The following is a 21,522-nucleotide window of genomic DNA, read 5'->3' on the forward strand; positions in this document are numbered from 1 at the left end:
TGCCTTGTCAAAATGTGGGTTCCACTAATTCATTCATATTCAGTTAATTATTCAATACCATCTGCAAGCCCAGCCGTATGCCCCTCAACACCTTCGGCAGATGGCACGACTGTGTCACTAAACACGTGAAAATGACAACAACCGCACACGTCATAGTTCACGAGTTTAACGTCATTTGGTGAAGTGCCCACTAATATGCAGCTACAGTGAAGCACGGTGAAGAAACATGTATTACCTGGAGACATACCTTTCGATGAACGCCCTCTCTCGTTCAGTTTCTTCTTGCAGCTGAAGGCACAGCTGTTGCGTCTCGTTCAGCCCCGCGAGGGACTGGTCAAGGCGCATGCGCAGCTGCGAGTTTTCCTGCGTTTCCGGCAAATGTGCAATATTGAGGAGACAAACTTATTGAATGTTGTTAGATGTTAATGAGATCAACAAGGGCTATAGAGAAAAACTGTGTAGAAAAAAAAAAGTAATCATCGCTGCTAATTCTTCTTGTTCTCATTCTTCATTTTCTCCTACTTCTACTTCTACTACAGCTTCTACTTTCACTACTACTACTACTACTACTGCTACTACTACTGCTACCTCATACATACTACTACTACTACTACTACTACTACTACCACTACTACTACTACTACTACTACTACTTTAACTATTACTTCTGCTTTAGCTATTAGCTACTTTTACTATTCGAGCTACTATTGCAACAGAACTGCAGGTACTTCAACTCCACTACATGTACTACCACTACTATCACTTACACAGTTCATACTACTCTTACTGATAATACCACTTTTGGTTCTGTGGCTTAATTTGGAAATGAAAACAGGACGCAATTCCCTCCTGCAACAGCAAGGTTTGTTGACATATTGAAAATTACCTTTAAAGGACAAGTTCACCTTCATAGACATGTGGGTTACGTGAATGCAGCAATATTGGTAGAACACATCAATGAGAGTTTGAGGAAAATCGGACAATCCGTTCAAAAGTTATGAATTTTTGAAGTTTCTGCTCAGTCACGGCTGGATGAGAAGACTAATATAGCTTGTGATGTCATATGAGTACAACTATATAAAGAAAGTATAAAGAAAATTCAAGATATTCTCACTTTTCTCACATAATAAAAGAACACTCGACTTCTCTCTTTCAGAAGTCAGGGGGAATAGTATTACCCCTAACATAAGTCAGTAACAAGTCGAGGAAATGTTCACTTTATTCAAAAAGTCAAGTTTTGTGAAATTCTCTTTTTATTTTCCTTATATCGTTGTACGCATGTGACATCATACACTGTAGTAGTCTTCTCCTCCAGCAGTGATTGCACAGATATTTTAAAAATTCATAACTTTTGAACGGATTGTCGGATTTTCCCCAAACTTTCACTGATGTGTTCTACTAACATTGTTGCCTTCACTCAATCCACATGTATATGAAGGTGAACTTGTCCTTTAATTCTGTCAATTTTCGTCAATGCATCGCTGGTGTACATGTGCATGGTTATTCTAACTAACATCGATACGGTATCTTCAAGCAAAATTTTTGACATCTTCACAAAGTTCCTTCATTTATTCGCGCTTGCAATTTAAAACACAATCAAAGTTTTTGAAAAAAAAAAGTAAATAAGAATAAAAGCTCTCATATCACTACACTTACACGCAAAGCTCATTCAAGGAAGTTAAAGAAGAATATTTTTCATATTTAATAAGAATATTACATTAATTTGTATAAGGTGGTGATAGATCGTTCAGTCATTTTGAACGATTCCCTTGAAATTGAATAAAGCATGAAGTGAAAGCGTCAATGAACCCAAGATAAGACGCACGTAGCTGTACGATTAGATCAAAGAAAGAAAGAGAGAGAAGAGGGTGTCATGCCTTAAAAGGGTGAGAAAATGCGTATATTTTGTCGATGGTTTACCTGTACCAACCCTTCGTTTTCTGCAATTATATTCGCCTCGTGTCTGCTCAGTTCCATTACCATCTGTTCCAGCTGCCAAAGTAGAAAGAGACATGAACCAGATAGCATTACAAGAGCAAACTCCTCTCCTTGCTATATTCTTGTTGTTGCTTCTTTGCTTAGTTTAGATTCTGTCAGTCCTTCATTGCTCTTTGTTGTTGTTTCTTTGCTTACTTTGGATTCTTAATGATTTGCTCCGTCTCAGTGTCATCCTGTATTCATTAAGTTGTGCTTCGATTCTTGGACTGGCTTCACGCTCTGGATATATCAGGTGATCAGATGACGTCATTCTGATCTCCCACCTGAGACTGCGTGAATCATGCTTTATGATATCAGCGTCCACATCAATACCAACTTGCTTGTTTATTGCTACCAGCACGTCTTAAGCTCATTTCATATCGGCAACATAGCGTTCAAATACGCATTCATATAGGCTACTTGTCTGCTCCTGTATTCGATAAATTTGCCATCACATGATAGTCTTTGCCAAGGATTACCGGTTACTACGTCAATGATTAACTACATGCATATTAAATCATATCCTTACAAGAATGCAGTACAATCAAAATACTATTATCTGTGTCTCTCCTGTAATGATGGCACTGATTAAGCTCGTTCTTAAAACTGATGGAGCAGACGAGATATGAATGAATTAGATAAATAAAAAAGTATTACAAGATTATGGTGTGTACTTAAATTCGGTTATTCATATTATACTTAAGTAATTGAAAACAAGTACAATTAGTTCAATGATGAGACAGGACATATTATTCTGATAAGATATGCGACTGTCAGGACAGACACGAATTTATAAAGACATCACAGACTTCAGCAGATAACGATGTGAGATACCGTACCTGTTGATTCTGGACCACTCTGTCTTTTTCCCGTTTGTCCAAATCCTGAAGAGACTGCTCGAGCTGTTAAAAAAACAAACAAACATATATGCAACGTTTCGCTACATGTAATATGTCATTATCAACGGATAACTATGAATGATGATAAAATCAAGATCTGAATATTTAAGAAACAAAATATTAATTTTCCCTTTTTTTGATAGTATTTGTTGGGGCAGCTTTTCTATCTTCTCTGAATTTTTTCGTCATCTATCTGTTCTGCAGTTTTGCGGGACAACTTCCGAGACAAGTGTGAAAAGCATTCGAACGTCTTCAAACCTTCTCTTCGATGCGTAATGAGATTGTCTGCCAAGAAAGTGTCGTCAGTCCCTGATGCCACCGGAAGGGTTTTCCCTCATTACACTGCTCTTTAAAGTTGGTGTGTCCCTTTTTGAGCCCCTAAGAATCCTTTAAGACTCTTTTCATAAGTTGGTATATACAGCCCTTTCCTGAGGATAACTTTGTTATTGTTTCATTGGATGTATTATGACCCTTAAAAATTCCAACCGTTCCTCTCAGTTCAACAGGGAGCATAGATTCTGGAGTGACATGGGGTTTGTTTTCCGTCTCGTTTTGTTTAAACTCAAAGGTGTATTACGGTAAGATTTCATACACGATGTTGGGAGAGACATCATTCTTTAACCATGCAAAAATTTCGTGACGTTATCAAAAGGGATATACAACCTTTAAAACAGCAAGATGTTTGTCTCTGCACAATGACTCTACCTTAATCAGCAGACTCCGATGCTAAACCATGACTTTAACTCTATAACGTAAACTGTCGCCGACTTTCTGTTCACCAAGTTTTGCCAGTGGAAATTGTTGGAAAGAGTTGGATTCATTTCCTGTGACGGTGAGCACCTCAGCATCTGTGATTTGATTACTGGTATCGCACCTCGCGAGCCGCCGGTGGCTAGTTGCCTCTTTAATACTGGTCTTACTTCTATATGGTTAACAATCTGACTGACCCTATGCTTCTGGGGGAATCGGATGCGCCATTCGCCACAGGTAATTCCAATACCCAGAAGGCCAAGAGTTAAATAGGGTAACTTTCGGAAAACCAGCGGCCAGATGTGGTCGCTATCGATTGAAGGTATCTAGGTTACCCCCTTTTTCCGCGTAGTATTTCTTTCTCTTGAATGAATGTCAGGCGAACACTTTTGCTAGCTGTAACACGCAAGGTATAATATCAAACATCCACCCTTTCGCAGTGTATAAGAGAAAATTAATCCATACTAATGTGTAGTAACGATCCACATCTTACATGTATTAGCTTTTGCATATATGTTTCTTTTTTCTTTAGAAAAAGGAAAATAAGTGAAAGTGTTTCATATATTAAACACAGGTACGGTGTTCTTATTTTCTTCGCTGCTTTCTGGCTTTGCTCTTCGATTCTCTTTTCAATTTATTTCCCACTTCTGTCTGCATTTTGTGCGGTGGCTTTCAATTGCTACAGATCCACCGCAAAATTTCAAATGCCGGTTGCTCATCACCGATCGATGTTAGCGGTTCGCTATCGATCCTGCGCGAGGTCTTCTATCGATTCTGGCCATGGGAGACACACCGTATTTGTCTTCAATGCCGTGGGGTCAACGTTAGAAGCGTTTCTGAATAAACATCAAACTCTCTAGCCAAAAATCAATTTTCCACAGAAGAATGTGGAACTGCCAGGGGTATTACACTCCCTGGAATTTACGGGACAGTTTTCAAACCAGTCTCCGAAACAGATCATGATTGCCCAATAAATAGAGGGTGGATATTGTTTTTACCTCGTTGATTCCGTAATATAGTCAAAATGGTAAAGAAAATGATCACAATTATCTTATTTTTTTTTTTGTGCCAGAATAAGAAAATGTTTTTTAGCTATCGTCAACAAATAATGTCAGTTATTAATGTCATGCCGCCACTCTGCCCTTATAAAAACGCACATGTTTGACGAATGCATCCCCTTTTCTTTGAGAGAAATGATGCAATACATTTTGCCAGCCAATGCGTAATACTCGCCGCAGTCAAGTTATTCACTTTACGAGAATTGCTTCAGAGCAATACCCTCGTTATCGCCTCAATTTCGCGCAATCTCTCCTCAAAATAACCCGGAAGGTGGACTGCCGCGATCGGCTGCCTGAACATTCGCCCCTCTCGGGTGCGACAGACCACTATCGACCGGTCGTGATCGGTTTTCTTTTCCTCGACAATCCATGAACTTTTATAGCCACGGGCTGACGTCACGTCAATTAGGGGTATGGGGGAGCGATCGGTGAGTTAAAGACTGTATATCGACGTCAGGGGATACCATGCTTTACAGCTTGCTCAAATCACTTGTGTATACACTGGGTGCACACAGACACCGACACACACAGTTTTTCTTCTGTTTATATCACATTTGATTTTAATAGTTTATAGTGTTTTGAAGTTCTCGTTACGTCAAAAAACGGAAATAAAGAGTAATTAATAGGCCTATTATGCACTTAATGCACATTTTCATTCTTGCTAGTTCACACACATCCTCCATAATGCATACAGATATCACACATATTATATAAATCTTATGATAATTTGTATATGATTATAATATATCTATATAGCATTCATTTATTCATATCTATATTAATACAGTGTGCTTGTACGTGTGAGCGTGTGTATGCATGCGTTGATGCTTAACACGGATCGGGCAGTTCTAGGGTTACTTCCTTCCAATTCCTTGGAGATCCAGTGACTGTGTGCGAAAAGTCGCCCACAGCACGCCTCGGTTTTGGCAGTCCGTGAGGTGGGCGTGGGACCGGAGCAATATTTATTCAAACACGAAAGACGCTCCACATCCCCCAGTCTCCCGTGCTGTGTTTGCTCTACGATGAACGTCTGGCTCCCCAATCCTACACCCCTCCCCCCATCTCCCCGCCCCTCCCTCCCACACCCCCTTTATCTAGGGAGAGAGCTTCCGTTAACGAGGCCACGCTAGACTTACTTTTTCCATTTTCATTTCCCTATCTGTCGTAGTACCAGGGTAATCAGTGAGGCAGAGGTAATTTTACAATTATTTAACTCATTCCCTACGGGAGTCACTGTATCAAGCTTATGTGGATTTATTATTAATGTCGTCAGCTTAGAAGCAGAATGGTGTTATCGTGTTCTAAGATTTGGACGTAAATAAAAACGAGATAATCAATTTTCATGAAATGAAAAGCTTATGATTTTAATCTAAAGTGAGTATATCAAATATAATGTATTCTTCCAAATATCGTTTGAAATATTGCCCTAGTGGTTTTGATCATTAACATTTTACTAAAATGGAAATAATTAAAATTGGCACCATAATATGGAGGAGATTGAGCTCTACAAGACGATACACAAAATACCAATAATTCAATAGCCCCTAAATTGCGGAAACGCTCTTCTGGCGTTCAGCCGACGATACGTTTTTCTGTTTTTTTTTTTTTTTGAACTGGCAATTTCTGTCGCTTTGCTTTATTTTTTACCTCAATAAAACTTTGTTTTCCGTAAATGTTATCAAAACTTAGATTTGAACAAAAGTGAGGTTTGACGCAAAGGTTACGTAGTAATTCCAATTTATAGTAAATTATTACGTTTATTTTTTTTAAAGTTTTAGTAATACAAATTCATTAATGCATGTATGCTTACAATTGATATAAATGCAGCAAACAAGTAATATGCATCCATCCTTTTGAAATACTGAGAGAAGGGAAGAATTCACACACAGATATAAAATTGAATATAACATACCTCTTTCTTTTTGATCAACAGTTCGTGAACTTCGTGGTCCTTTTCGTCCATCAGCTTTTCGAGTTCATTTTCCATCTCCTGCCGATACTGTAATCCAATGTTCAAGATGTTCAAGAATAAAAGGAATTATGAATAAGGAATGTGCAAATATGAATGTACGTATGTGCTTGTTTATTTATGAATTTTAAAGAGATGATGTTGTGTTGTTGGTTTTTTTTTTTGGAGATGGGCATTGAGGTTTCAAGTTTTTACGAGATTATTCAAAACTACTTATCTGAAATATTAAAGAGCATTAAATTATAGGATATTCAAAGATTATTTGATAAAACTCGGTATAAAATTAGTCTAGATTTATTCTTAAAAAAAGCAAAATAGTGTGAATTGGTCACTAGATAAGGCGATGCCCACCTTTGGTTAGGACATCTTTGTGTCTTCATATCTCAGTTATTTCAAGACTGATTTTTGTCAAATAAACTTTGGGTCACTCTTAAGATCGTTTGCTCTTATTTCACACGAGAAACTTCTTATTATCTCGTGAGAAGTTACAACCTGAACTCCCATCTCTACCAAAACTAAACCCTTTGAAGTGTTAATTTATCTGAATATTCATTTTAGCCACTGTCAAAAAACACTTTTCAAGTCATCATTTTGATATTCTTGCAATTTAGTACGCATAATATCGGACATTATTTTCATTGAAATAAACCCCACAACATCAGCGTTTAAGTTGCAAACAAAAGTAAGTTGTGTACCTAATGATATGTGCAAATTTGGTTCCATTTACTGTTTTCCACTTTAGCAGTAAACAGCATATTCTCAAACGAATGATTGATTAGACTTGTTCTTTAACTCACTCTGAAAGCTTTAGCTTGCTATATCATTTATTATTTTACGATGACGACATAACAGCAGAAGAAAAACTGTGAAGTGCTTATTCGTACTGAACTACGTTTACGTATTTTAGTTACTAAGGATGATACACGATCGTTATAGGAGGCTTCAGATTGATCTGTTTGAAAAACAAAGAAAATAGAATATTTGGAATAATTCTAATAATACCTGCAAGAATAATGACTGTCATCGGAAAAAACAAAATGTATTTTCTCCAACTGTCCAACTTTTTGCCCCATGCCTATCTCTACTTCAAAGCATTTGATTAACAAATCTGAACTACAAAAACAAAATCATCAGTTTTTGCATTCTAACTTGTCATATCATGATATATATATATATATATACGCATATATACATATATGTCTGCATAATATGTGAATTATATATACTTTTATGAACGCATATTTTCTTACTCTTCTCCGCAGTGTTTCTCTTTCTTGTGTCAGCAGAAGTTCCATCTCTTCGTAGAGTCTTCGCATATCGTCGGCATGTATGCCATTTTTGCTGTAATGAAAACAGTCAGATACCGTTTTTTTTTCTTTCGCAAATGCAATAAAAAATAAACGAGATAAAAAGTAGCATCAGTAACCCAAAACCCATGGTAGTCTCTCGTCGCTACCTAAGTAGGTTAACAAATATATCTATTACGTATATGGTGGAACAGTGCGCTCAGTCGCTGTATCTATTACTTGTATTATATTTGCGTAAGATATGGGTTTTGTCTGTTACTCTCTCATTGCGATGGGGTTTCATTCAAACACTGTGGATTTTCAAATTCCACGCACCTAGGCGACTAGATTGCAAGCTCTGTAGTGCACTCTTTTAGGACATTTATTGTTGTTATCAAATGTCAAATATCTTATGAAAATATATCTTACGACAGATGAAAGCGAAGGGATGTTACTCTGATCAATCACGAAAACTTGAAAATAGACGCCAAATATATGATTTTTTATTTATTTTATTTATTTTTTTTGGGGGGGGGGCCTTTTTCTAGAAAAGTCCCAATGTTAAGAGATTTGTCATACTTTTAAACTGCAGAGCTTTATTTCAGCCTTTGAGAAGCCTACTGGAAACAGTGTCAAAACATGTTGGATTAATATATAGATCCACCGTAGTACGGTTTATAGACTACGAAAATATTTCAGTATTGCCCGATAATATCAAGGTTAATACATTCCTCAGACATTTTATTCGACATCCCATATAACCAATCACTTAATCCCCATGGTCAAGTTTGGGTGTTTCTTTTTCCTTCAGGATAACCACTTTCTTCTTAACCTTAATCCAATCATAATAACGTAATGTCATGTACATGTGCAAATGATTTTAAAATCTAACAAGGTTTTCTATATCTTTGTTGGTTTGTGTGTGTGTGTGTTTTGGGGGGAAGTCTTCCATATAAGTATTTGCTTAACTTTGCTCTAATCATAATAACGTGATGTCATGTACCATGTGCATACGATTTTAAAATATAACAAGGTTTTCTATTTCTTTGTTGGTTTATGTGTGTGTGTGTGGGGGGGGGGGTTGGGGGAGGGTAGTATATCATAAAAATATATTTTACCTTTTAACAACGTTGTCGCAATTGTCGTGCATCTTCTGTATCTCGGACACCGCTTTCTTTAGAAAGTTCTGGAATGTCACGAGCAACTCGGGTTCGTCATCCCGAAGCTTCTGCCAGAGAACGTACAGCTCGTCATATCTGGAGTAACCATACGATAATAATAATAACAATGTTGTTAATAATAGTAGTAATAATGATACAACCACTACTACTACTACTAATAATAATGATAATAGTAATAAAAATAATGATAATAATGAAATTATAATGATTACAATGACAATAATACAAATAACAAAAATTGAAATAGTACTACAACTTCTACTTCTACTAATAATACTACTACTATTGATAATAGTAATAATAAATATAATTTGTTGCATTATTTATTACTTTTTGTTTCGTCACATTTGATATCATTTTATGTATGCACAAAACGAAAGGTACATATACGTCAAGGGTCACACCATGATGCTAAGCTGTATGGTTTCAAAGCGCGAGATTGTTAAGCCAAATTGTAAGCATCCTTATGTCATTAAATGTTTCACATTCTAATGCCAGTACAACCCAGGGACGAATAAATTGGATTCCGATTCCTCTACTCCTGACTCTGTGATTGGTCACTATTTTCTATTATTTCATGACCCAACAAGCGCTCTCAGGTAAATGCTTCCACGTATAATGATTCGGTTTATTGTAACATGATGTTATTACGGAACAAGCCAACAAACTGGAAATCAAAATTCAAGTATAATTGAAGCATGGCATGCATTCATGATAAAAAAGTATAGAAGAATGCAATCAGGAGCTGTGTGCACGCCTTGCCTTCAACAGGTGACATGATAACAAGGGTAGCTATTTTGTGTAATTTTTTAAATGCTTATCAGTTCTTTTTAGTTATCATTGTTGTTATGATTTTGAGAGCACTGTACGTACACATACTGGAATAATCTACATGTAGGCATTAGGTCATAACTAGAGTATCGGCAGTGCTCACAACAGCAACAGCAAAAAATCGGGTGGAGCAGAGAAGAATACAGAAGTAACTTTAAACCAGTCAGTTTTCACTTGAAACTAATTTTCTGCGATATTTTCATATGCGTATAGGTTTCACGGAACATGTCGAAGAGATATACATGATATCGGTGAAGTGCAAACAAAAAGATTTAAAGCTTAGGTTTGATAAACTGCAAAATGTGCAACGTTTATTTCGTGGGCCTCCCGTACGTGATTGATGGCGTATTCATTATTTAGATCATTTGACACTTTCCTGTTTAGATTGCCCTGTGGGTGATTTCACTCGCTCCTTTGTCACCGCTAGTATCTTTTGCGCTGCCTCCCCTCTCTCTCCATATCTATCTATTTATCTATCTATCTATCTATCTATCTATCTTTCTTTCTTTCTTTCTATCTATCTATCTAACTATCTATCTATCTTTCAGTCTATGTCTCTCTCCCCCTTCTCTTTTCTATCTGTTTTACATTCTATTTCTCTCTCAGTCCCTCTCTTACGTATGTATGTATGTATGTAGGTATGTGTCTATCTATCTATCTATACCTATTTATCTATCCATCTATATATCTATCTACCTATCCATCTCTCTATGTATCTATGTATCTATCTATTTATCTATCTATCTATCTATCTATCTTTCAGTCTATGTTTCTCTCACCCCTTCTCTTTTCTCTCTGTTTTACATTCTATTTCTCTCTCAGTCCCTCTCTTAATATGTATGTATGTATGTATCTATCTATCTATACCTATTTATCTATCCATCTATATCTACCTATCTATCTCTCTATTTATCTATCTATCTATCTATTTATCTATCTATCTACCTATTTATATATCTATCTATCTATTTATCTATCTATCTGTATGAAGAGTTAGTTTGCAAAAACAGATGAAGTACGGTCTCTGTCATAAAGTACAAAATAATATTTTTTAAATGATATATTGGTCACTGCATATAAAGGCATTTTTTTTAAGTTATGGTCAAAAGAAGCCAAAATTGTCTTATTATTCTCTTTGTTTTTCCTGTCCTTTAATCACAAATATCTCCATTTGGCAAATATGGACTTATCGGGTTTTGCGAACAAACTCTTCATATCTATTTATATATCTATCTATCTATCTCTCTCTCTCTCTCTCTCTCTCTCTCTCTATATATATATATATATATATATATATATACACATATTTATATATATATGTTGCGAATTCACGTATTGGCTCCAATTTAACGAAGAATAAATCGGTAATGCAATATTTCGCCAATATAGAGTTTATTGAGCAACAATAAACTCTATATTGGCGAAATATTGCATTACCGGTTTATTCTTCGTTATATATATATATATATATATATATATATATATATATATTTCTATCTTTCTATCACTCAGTCTAACTTTTTCATCTATCACCGCTTGCTGGTCTTATACTCTTAATTTTCTCCTGTCTTACCTGCCTTGTAACAATTTTCTCTCCTATAGTTATTACAATACAAATGAGTATAGTTTCCCGTCATTCTGTAGCCATTGGTAATGGTTATCGTGTTTGCTTCCCATTGAGGTATCTATCTTTTTTTTGTCAGACATTATATTGAAAGCAGCCCCATAACACGATACAGCCTTGCACACATCCTGACTTCCTGTGTGTGAGGATCGTTTACAGGTATCAATGAATTGCGTCATGTGCGCAGTGTACTATCATAATTCTCAGAATTCTACCATCGTGATTCCACTTCCTATATATAGTTCGTTTTCATACGAATTCCAGGGAAGAGAGGACGATCATAGTGTGAAGGCTGAGGTAAAAACTGAAGTAGGTCCTTCAACTCTGTGTCCCTTCTCTTTTAACTGAATTCTGATCCAGAATTAATTCTGACCGTCCTGAAGGGTATCAATGAATAATACAGAGCATGGTAAATAAGCCTGGCGATTGTGTCCGGGATAGAGAAGCGGATAAAGAGGGGAAAAATGGCGAAAGAGACTGCAAACAGAGAAATAGGGAGTGGGGAAGATTGAGTGGATATGGGGCAAAAAAAGGGAGAAAATTCTATAGGATATTAACTCCTCAACGAAAAGAAACTAGTCATTAAAGAAGAATAAAAGAGTAATACCTACAATGAACATTAAGATGGAGAATTATGAATATAGAGAAAACTGAATTCACAGATGAATAAAATTTAGTCCACTGAATATACTCTTTGTCATATGAAAAAAAAATCATAAAATGTTTTCCAGTATTAGAACGATAAGGTGATAAAGGAGGCTGCTCAATATTGCATTTACCTTTTAGTGCTATAAATGAGTCAAGTGTGCTCCCGTTTCTCACACATACAATTATGGACACTTTTTATTTTTAAGTTGTTGTTTTTTTGCGATGACAGTAGCAGCAGCAGGCACTGAGATCATACAATATGTAATGGTGTCAGATAACACCTGTATAGGAGATGCCGAGGTCAGTGAAATGTGAGAGAAAAGAAAAAGACGAAAAGGGAAGCTACCCAATCGACTCTTTATATGGGTATTATACGTATATTGTCATCGCGTTCTTGATGAAGAATGCGATGACTAACCTGTTTGGTGTCTTGTTTCTAAAACATGCGCTTTCCTCGCCAGGACAAAGCGTTTTAATGTCATGTTAGGTTTTTATCACATTTCTATTAAATTAACAGAGTAAAATACAAAAACTTAATAATCAATAAATGGACGAGAAGCTATTCTCGAATGTGAGAAAATAAAAACAGCATAGTCTGGCACTCGTATAATGCAAACCAGACAAAAAGAAAAGCCTCCTAAATCTTTATAACTCTGCATTCTGTATAAATCTATTATTATTGCTTTGATTATGTTTGCTTAGATTTCGAAAAAGTGGGTAAGCTACTAAAGAATACTGCTAGGAAATATGTCAGACAAGAGGGTTATCACATTAGCATGCTCTTTTCGTTGTAGAAGCTTTGACCTGTCCATATCTTTATATCCTTGGTTTTTTTTTATCTTTTCACACTTCAGACGCAATTTCCACTTTTCCTCTTTACGAAAGAATTATCAAAAAATGATCGATGGTAAGAATTCCATAAAACAAACGAACGTTCTAAAATAACATAACACAGTCATAACAGTAGTAGGTCTTAACATCACTCTCCTTTCCTAAAACATGCACAATATAGGCCCTACTCGTTTTATCAGACTCAACCCCGCTCCCATATCGACTGGAGAAGAATCAAATATTTGACCCCTTTTTATTTTGCGCACTTTCGTCGTCATTCGACCGTAATTACGCCCGATTACACATCGCTCAATTATTAATAAAGTGGCGGAAAATTGGCGCTTTGCCGGTAACGCGGTGCGACTGCAACACGGCACGAACATACGGCATTTGAAATCCACCGCTGAAGCTGAACTGCAGTATGTACAATCTAACCTCCCTTTGATTTCTCTGTCATTTTTTTTTTAATGTTCCTGTCCACTTTGTGTTTGCTTTGTGTCACGTGACAGGCCGCTTTTGTATTCCCTTTTCGTCAATAGGAATGGGCCTCCCAATGACAACCTTACATTCCGATCTTTGCAGGAATTTTGCCCCCTTTCCTTTTCTTTAATTTTGTGCCATTTTGTTTTTCAGAAATTTAAACGATTTCAGAATTACCAGTGAGTAGACATGCATTAGTCATGTTCGATGGAGTTACCAATAATGTTTTTGTCAGGCATCTTACATACATTCAAGAGAAAGGTAAGCAAGGCATAATAGGAATACACACAATTGGAATAAACATATAGTACGTCTATATTCTTCGACAATCTACTTAAATTCAGTTAAGATATAAATTCACTTTTCACACCTATGTATGTCTAAATGAAAAAAAAAAAAAAACTTTCCCAGCAGCATGCTATTTTCGGGTACCTTTCAAAACGTGCGTGCTTGCGTAGGTTGATTCATCGCCCACTCAGACCAATGCGCTGCGCGCTGCGAACCAACAGGTTTTCTCGCTGAGTGTAAAATCGATATTTCCAGATCTCTTTTCATGACTCTGAGTTAATAAAGAACCAGACGCTGTTTTCGTTAAGTTGTCTGAATTCTCTACGCCACTCGGGAGGGAAGGGGGTATCGAAAGCAGACGATAGCCAGTAAGTAGAGCACTATTGAGATTCATGGTGCCTTTTGAAAGGAAGCTCTTTTCTTTTGTCGATGAGCGGCAATGTCTCTATTTTCAGAGTGGGCGTCTGCATTATTGACAAGCCGTACAAGCTTGGCGGGAAAATGCGTAGAAATATATTACACAGACACCCGCATTACACTCAAAGGAGCCGACTGAATAGAACAATTTTTCAGCGATTCAAATTTTATGCCTAATTTCTGCAGTATGAATACGAGTGTGCTCATTGAACGTTTTTTTCTTTTTCATCATTTGGTTTGTTTCGTGGGATTACCATGCAGCAGCTGATAAATGAAAGACAAAATTTCGAGGATCGAAATGCAATCAGTAGAAAAAGAAGAAGGGAACAGCGAGTCAATGAGTCCCAATGAATGTTATGCAAAATCTTCTTTCTCATTTTTTTTAATTAAGTACACCAGTGTGGAATAGATAGTCTTCTAAAGCGAGATGCTCTTCTTCACGGTTATTGTGAATTAGTGTAGAATCTAGCTTTTATTTGCTTGCTAGATTATCATAATTTCGAGTAGATATCCGTATTAGATGAAACCCACAGATCCATCCACTAGAATTCAAAAGAGAATCTTTTTAATATCTTTTACGTATCAAGGAATTTCGATTAAAGTTTAGTGTAGAAACATGCACATTAGAGCTCAAGCACAGACAACGCTTCCAACGTACGCGTTATAGTATAGATTTTATTATATGAAAAGTTGTAGTCTACACTGTGAAGCACACAAGGGTATAAGACAGCACAAAGAAGAAAGCCCGAAACAATTGCACGTACTCAACAGATACAATGCTACTTAACTCTTTGGATGAGCTCATGTGCAATTTAGATACATCATAGATTACTAATACAATTGTTTTACCATCATATAAAAGTGGCCATGACTAAAATGTAGCAATCATAGGGAAAGGACGATTCTGATTTGAAACGAATAATGTCAACTTATGCTACATTACCTGCTGCCGTCACCATCCCCCCCCCCCCCCCACCTTTACCGAGGCCTATTCTCGCGGGTACATTATCGATGGACATATTGCTGCAGCGGTAATGGAGAGAAAGCGAATCCCCGCCCATGTAATAATTGTGAGTGGGGCTGGGGCAGACGGAATGTCACATAGGCCGGTATGAAAGCGGATAAGAGCTTGATTGATTTGATCCTGTTCGGCAGTGTTCGAGATATGGGTCCCAATCTAGAAGCACACTTTGCCCTTGTCTACATGGATAAGTGGTAGAGGTCGAGAGCTGCAGAGCGGTCCTCCGACGACGTCACTCTATCGATAGCAACAGAACGCAGACATTGTCGTATACGTATGTGTGTGTGTGTGTGTGTGTGTGTGCGTGTGTGTGTGTGTGTGTGTGTGTGTGTGTGTATCCGTGTGTATGAAGTTGTATGTGATGGGGAGTCAGGCCAATTCACATTGTGACGTCGTATCATTGTCGTCGTTGTTTTTTTCCCTCTCTATCCCTTCATCCCTCGATGGTATAATGTTCGAAAAAGAACATATCCGTATAGTACGTGGATACAACGATGTGGTCCCAGTCACTCGATGAGTGAAAGAAAACACTATTTCAAGTAATAATAGGAATTTTCATGTTGATCATATAGCTGAAAAGATTACGATCATGTTTACAATAGCATAAGCAGCTGTTTATACGTTTACCCGTGCATTTTGATTGTAATTGTGTTTATAGTCAGTCGTCACGGCGTGCGAATCTCGCACAGAGCGCGGAGGACGTATGCACGCTCGGAGCGGTGATGAATACATAATTAGCTGTGCAGTGTTCTTTTAAAACTATCGTTGTGCAGCCCCAGCATAACATTTACAGCTCATTTTTACCTTAAATGAAAGAAGAAAGCTCAAGGTCTAATTCAATGACAACGATTTGACAATACTGGAAAGGGAATTAGGGTAAAAATACGAGTAATTTCACGCGTTGAAAATATAAAATTTAAAGAAGTGGGTCAAATACGTTCTTAACCACCTTGCATCTCTTTCAAACTAAATAAGTAGGATACTTGATTATCTTATTTTCAAAATATGGAAAAATCAAGTCACTCTATCTTTTATACCTCATGGGATCCATCAAATTACAACAGTATGTCACACCTTCGTACAATGCTGGATCGTGATTGGTCAGAAACGACGGTTGCATGACGTCATCACATCGTCTGCTACTGTGGTTTTTTTACTTCCTGTGTCGGGTCTCGAAGACTGAAACTCGGCGTAAACGTGTATATAATAGGTTTATTCTGTCATATTCTGTCAAAATTTCGTAGATAATTATTCAAGGATTCGTTATCGCCACTTTGTGTTCGTATGGATTTGTCATTTGTTTGACTACTTGCAGATACGAGCACGTCAGCAATTTCACAGTTGTAAAAAAAAAAAAAAAAAAACACTTGGGTTTAGTCCCGTATACTAATATTTGTGTTACGATGTTTCTCATGCCTTTTCTTTTCTGAAATGTTCCATTGTGATTTTCTTTTCATGTTTAGTTTTACATCAAGTTGTCTTGCAAGTTACGGTTTGATAAATAAAATAACCTTGTGTCTGTTTTTTTCCTTGGACATTCTCACTCCTTCAAATTATATTTCTGGTTTTGATGATATGTCCACTAGATTATGATTTATCCATTTTTTTTTTATTTATTTTTTTTTTTTTTACTGGAACTTGGAAGCTGCAGCTGGGGACTACTGGTGATTTGCAGGAATGTTAATCTTAAATAATCTGATGAACTATTAATCATGCCACATGTTTATTATTATTATTATTATTATTATTATTATTATCATTATTATAGAGCCCGAAGGCCTGGATTAATGAAGCAGCAGTTTCGTTTTCTTTTCAGGGTGATTATCTAAAATGTTAATTCCCCCCCCCCGCTTTTTTTTTTTTGGGGGGGGGGGGGACTCCCGATTCCACAGAAGACTCTCTGGATATGAACAATTATGAACCAGCACAGAATCAGAAGCATGTCATTAAACAATCTCCCTGATAATTGCATTTCAATGTTGGCAGCTCTATATTATGAATGCAAACAAAATACTTTCAAGAACTTTCAAGCTTCGCGCCATATGTAGGAAAAATCTTGACTTCGGCGATCGCAACTTCCGGTCCAAGTCTCTTTTTAGTCAGTTTTTGAACGAATTTTTAAGTAACTTACATATATTGCATCTTTTCGACTTTTAAAAAAAGTATGGGTACATGCTTCCTCTGCCGAATTAAAAAAAAAAATAGAGTATGAAAAGTTTGATACCAGCCAGGATCCAGCAAAATAGAGGTTTATGTTTCGAATACATCAAAACTACTAGCAAAATATAAGGTAAATTTAACGAGAGATTAAACATTGAAAATATGTTTAAGTATGGACAAATTTTACATCAAAATGAAGAGTACGAAACGGGTAATTGGACTCACCCCACCATGTCGAAATCGTATACACTAGCGCTAACTGCATGGCGACTGTATTGGAGCTTGTACAGAGTCTCGCAAAATCCCGTGAAACCTCAAATTCGCGAGATGGTCATGCGCATCGAGTAAACACTGGCACACGGAACCTCATTATGCCTAATTTGCATACGGCGTGACGACTGACTGTTTATGTGTTTGACTAATTAGATTTCAGCATAATACAACTATGTGGTTGTAATCATTAATATGATTAGAATAGTGATTATTATTATAGTTATTTAGGGATTTGATGAATAATTATTTGCGCCCAATTCTAATCTTGAAATTCCTCTTTTAACAGTGTTAATGATATAACAATGAAAATCATTGCTGTATGTTCTGTTTTTAACATGCTTAATCATATCCAATAAATAAGTTGTAGAATATTTGATATCAATAAAATTGTTCAAGCTAAAAAAAAAAAGGACCATCAGCATGAAAGTTAAAGTTAGTGTATTCAGTGATATGTGAGTGGGAGAACGATGTGAAACAATTCGACTTTCTCGGATTACTATTTGATTGCTATACGGACGGAAAAAGAACGGAAACTCCAAGGTGAATACCTGATGGGTGCCTGGGACTTTATAGTAGATGAACATATTATATAGAAGCCAACTGCAGATCAATGTTTGCAGAGTTTGTACGCAAAAACCGATAAGTCCATTTTTGAAGATTTTGAAGTACGTTCTCTGTCATAATGTACAAAATGATACTTTTTAAATGATATATTGGTCACTAAATAAGGTACATTTTTGAAGTTATGGTCAAAAGAAGCAAAAATTTTCTTATCATCCTCTCTATTCTTTATTTTTACCTTTAATCGCAAATATTTCCATGTGGCAAATATGGACTTATTGGTTTTTGCGAACAAACTCTTCGTTTGTTTTATTGTTCTTGATGCGTGTTGTGAGTGTTATCATTGATTATATTCAAGCAGAATTTCCATAGGGGAACGAAAAATTGTGGATGAATGTTATATTGTAATCTCTAGAGATGTCATTTTTTGCTCTTGCGGGCCAATTCTGGACAATACATTTCGATTTAAACGTTCTATTCTAAAGGGCTTTTTACACTTGTGTTTCTTAACCCCGGACTTTCTCTGACCCAGGACTATCGTTAGTCCCGTACCAATTTTTTCAGCTTTTTACACTCGCCAATTAGTCCCGTACTATCTCTTGTCCGGGGCTAAGGAGAAAACTGACCTTTTTACACTCGTATTTCTTAGCCCCGGACTTTCCAAACCACATGAATATTCATAATTACGCTGTGTACTGTACACGTACACGCACGCACCGGCAGCACTTGATTACCTCGTTTCTGATTGGTCAGTGAGGGTCGGACTTCGTCTCCGTCGCTTAGCCCAGGATTATTTTTTCGTTCTGTTTACACTCACTTGCTTGGCACCGCAATTGCGGTGCTAGCACCGCAATTTCGGTGCTAACCCCTGCTATTTTGCAGGGCCAGATAGTACCGTACTATCGGTGGGGCTAGCCCACTTTGGCAAAAACGAGTGTAAACAGAAAGTGGGCTAAGGATAGTCCCGTACCAACGGTGGGGCTAAGGCCCCCCCTTAGCCCCACCGTTGGTCCGGGGCTAAGCAAAAATTTACAAGTGTAAAAAGCCCTAAATAAGATAAGAAGGCCTTTTCAGATTCAACGAAAAGCAAAGAGTAAATTTGGCAGCTTCTCTTATTCCGTTTGAATACAATGATCGCCTTTTTGTTACCCTAGGAAAATGAATTTGATCGGCATTTGAGTGAGGACTGAATATAGGTGACAAGGGTCAACCGAGCCAATGTTGACTTTTTCATATTTTCTAAAAGAGCAAGTGTTCTTCTACATCATGCTAAAATTTGAAATCATAAAACGGGCAGGAAAGTGTGCTTTTTAGCCATTTTTCTGGAACATTATTTGGTAGAATAGTGTGATTAAGTGTGTCTTTAGAGTCCCGTTTTCATTTTGTAAAAACTTTGTACACACTCTTCACTTACAAGTCCTATAACTTTTGAGGGGATAACACAACTGCTTTGAAAGTTGGTATTAATTAAGGACAGAATTTGTTAATAAGGCATGATCAATTTCAATTTAATCTGATTATCTCTTCATTGTTGTTACTCCATTGGTTTACATCCTGTTTTTTGTCCCATTCGTTGCACAGCCAGCACTGCTTGGTAAAAGATTACGCGCTTGAATAGACACTGTACTTCAGAGCCTCTTTTCTCAGTTCACACTTTTCCTGAGTGTGTGCCTTCTTTCCAATATTTAGATAGGTTAGGAGAGTCAAATTGGTTTGAGTTATACATCATTTTAAAGCTAAGAGTTTGCTCTTTCAGAATATGCTCTTAACTAAAATTTCATGGCTGGCGACTTTTTGTTTGTTTTGAGGTGCAGGGTCACATATACACACTTAAATATATATATATATATATATATATATATATATATATATATATATGTATACATACACACTTAAATATATATATATTATATACATATATATATATGTGTGTGTGTAAGCTTTGTTTGTATTATATATTATTACATTTTGTATTGTATTTAAATGTATTCATGCTGATTCATGTAAAATGACCACAGATCAGACTGTGAGCTGCAATGGATGTCATCCAAATAATTACCTTTCAATGAAAAAAATAAATAGATAAATAAATAAATAAAAAAGGAAAAATAAATAAAAAATATAGTTATGTATATATATATATATATATATATGTGTGTGTTTGTGTGTGTGTGTGTGTATGAGCTTTGTTTTATTGTAAAGTCGATGATGAACCAAAATAACTGCAGAAGAGCCTGAAGATATTGTTAGCTGTAGAAATAATTTCACCTGGGATAGCCAGGTTAACAATATCGCATAGCTCCGAGGCAGTCTATACAATATCAGGATATAGAAGTCTGCTGTGCCAAGTTGGGCTTATCACCTACGTTGTTCTATTGACATTTACTGAGCCGAGGGCGGTATTCGCATTTGAAACGCACACATGCGACGCTTTCGCTTTATTAGGGGGCAATAACTCCCAGTGCTAGGTAAAGAGCGCTCCCAGCAGTAAAATTCATAAAGTTTGAATTTTCTCGCCGGCCTCCGGTCCGATTTGCTCTTACATCTTCACCGCATTTATTAGAATGGACCTTCCATTGCCCATATGTCAATATCGGTGCTGCGCTTCAAAATGGCTGGCAGGTATGGAAGAAATTGGAAGTGTTCGTCACCCCAATGTTCGCCATCAAAATCAGCCCCGAATCTTTCGTTTTGAAGATAACTCTATAATCCCATTAGCCCTTGGTGATGAATTGAATCTCAGTTAAAACAATAATTGTGAAATCACCAGACTTCGCAGTGAGTCTGTCCTTTTGTTTGTAGGCTATAATAATAGTTTTGTTAAATCACATCAATTTGTTATTGTTACTTCACACCATAAAATCAATTTAAGCACACAACCCTCACAATGAAAGAAAAAATAAATTGTATTTGAGATTATTACCGTCAATTTCGTTCTTAATCCACAACTTTTGCCAGCTCAGTCCCTGTCTTCTTTCCTTCTTTTCCATCTCATTATCTATGTCTGAAAACATTCTGTTCAACTTTTCCGTCCCAAAAAACATTGACATTAAACGCACTGTTTGATGGCAAAGCAATCCAACCTCGAGAAATTAGTTCTCTGAATGTACAAACATAATATATATATAAACTGTGATATGTAAGTACAATATCGATTGGCTCAGGTTCTGCAGGACATCCATGTTTGAGGTCTTTTAGATAGAATGAAGATAAAACAAAGCCAGTGTGTCTATAGTACCTATTCAAACAATTTCAATTCAATTCAATT

The 21,522-nt window shown here is 36.6% G+C and overlaps 1 protein-coding gene across 1 annotated transcript in view; it reads right to left on the bottom strand.

Annotated features, from left to right (window-relative positions):
* The window catches only part of LOC139737837 (uncharacterized), an 88,043-nt gene that overhangs the window by 10,368 nt on the left and 56,153 nt on the right, over nt 1–21,522 (bottom strand). Inside the window, exons 2-7 of the mRNA XM_071648510.1 lie at nt 9,058–9,195; nt 7,904–7,994; nt 6,597–6,683; nt 2,817–2,879; nt 1,921–1,992; nt 248–363 (exon numbers count right to left, since the gene is read on the bottom strand). Of these exons, the coding sequence (XP_071504611.1) occupies nt 248–363; nt 1,921–1,992; nt 2,817–2,879; nt 6,597–6,683; nt 7,904–7,994; nt 9,058–9,089 (461 nt within the window). The 5' untranslated portion in view covers nt 9,090–9,195. The remainder of the gene's footprint in view (nt 1–247; nt 364–1,920; nt 1,993–2,816; nt 2,880–6,596; nt 6,684–7,903; nt 7,995–9,057; nt 9,196–21,522) is intronic.

This window comes from Diadema antillarum, unplaced genomic scaffold (genome assembly GCF_040938485.1).
Source record: "Diadema antillarum isolate AM-2024a unplaced genomic scaffold, OU_Dant_1.0 seq00000708_RagTag, whole genome shotgun sequence".
Lineage (NCBI taxonomy): Eukaryota > Metazoa > Echinodermata > Echinoidea > Diadematoida > Diadematidae > Diadema > Diadema antillarum.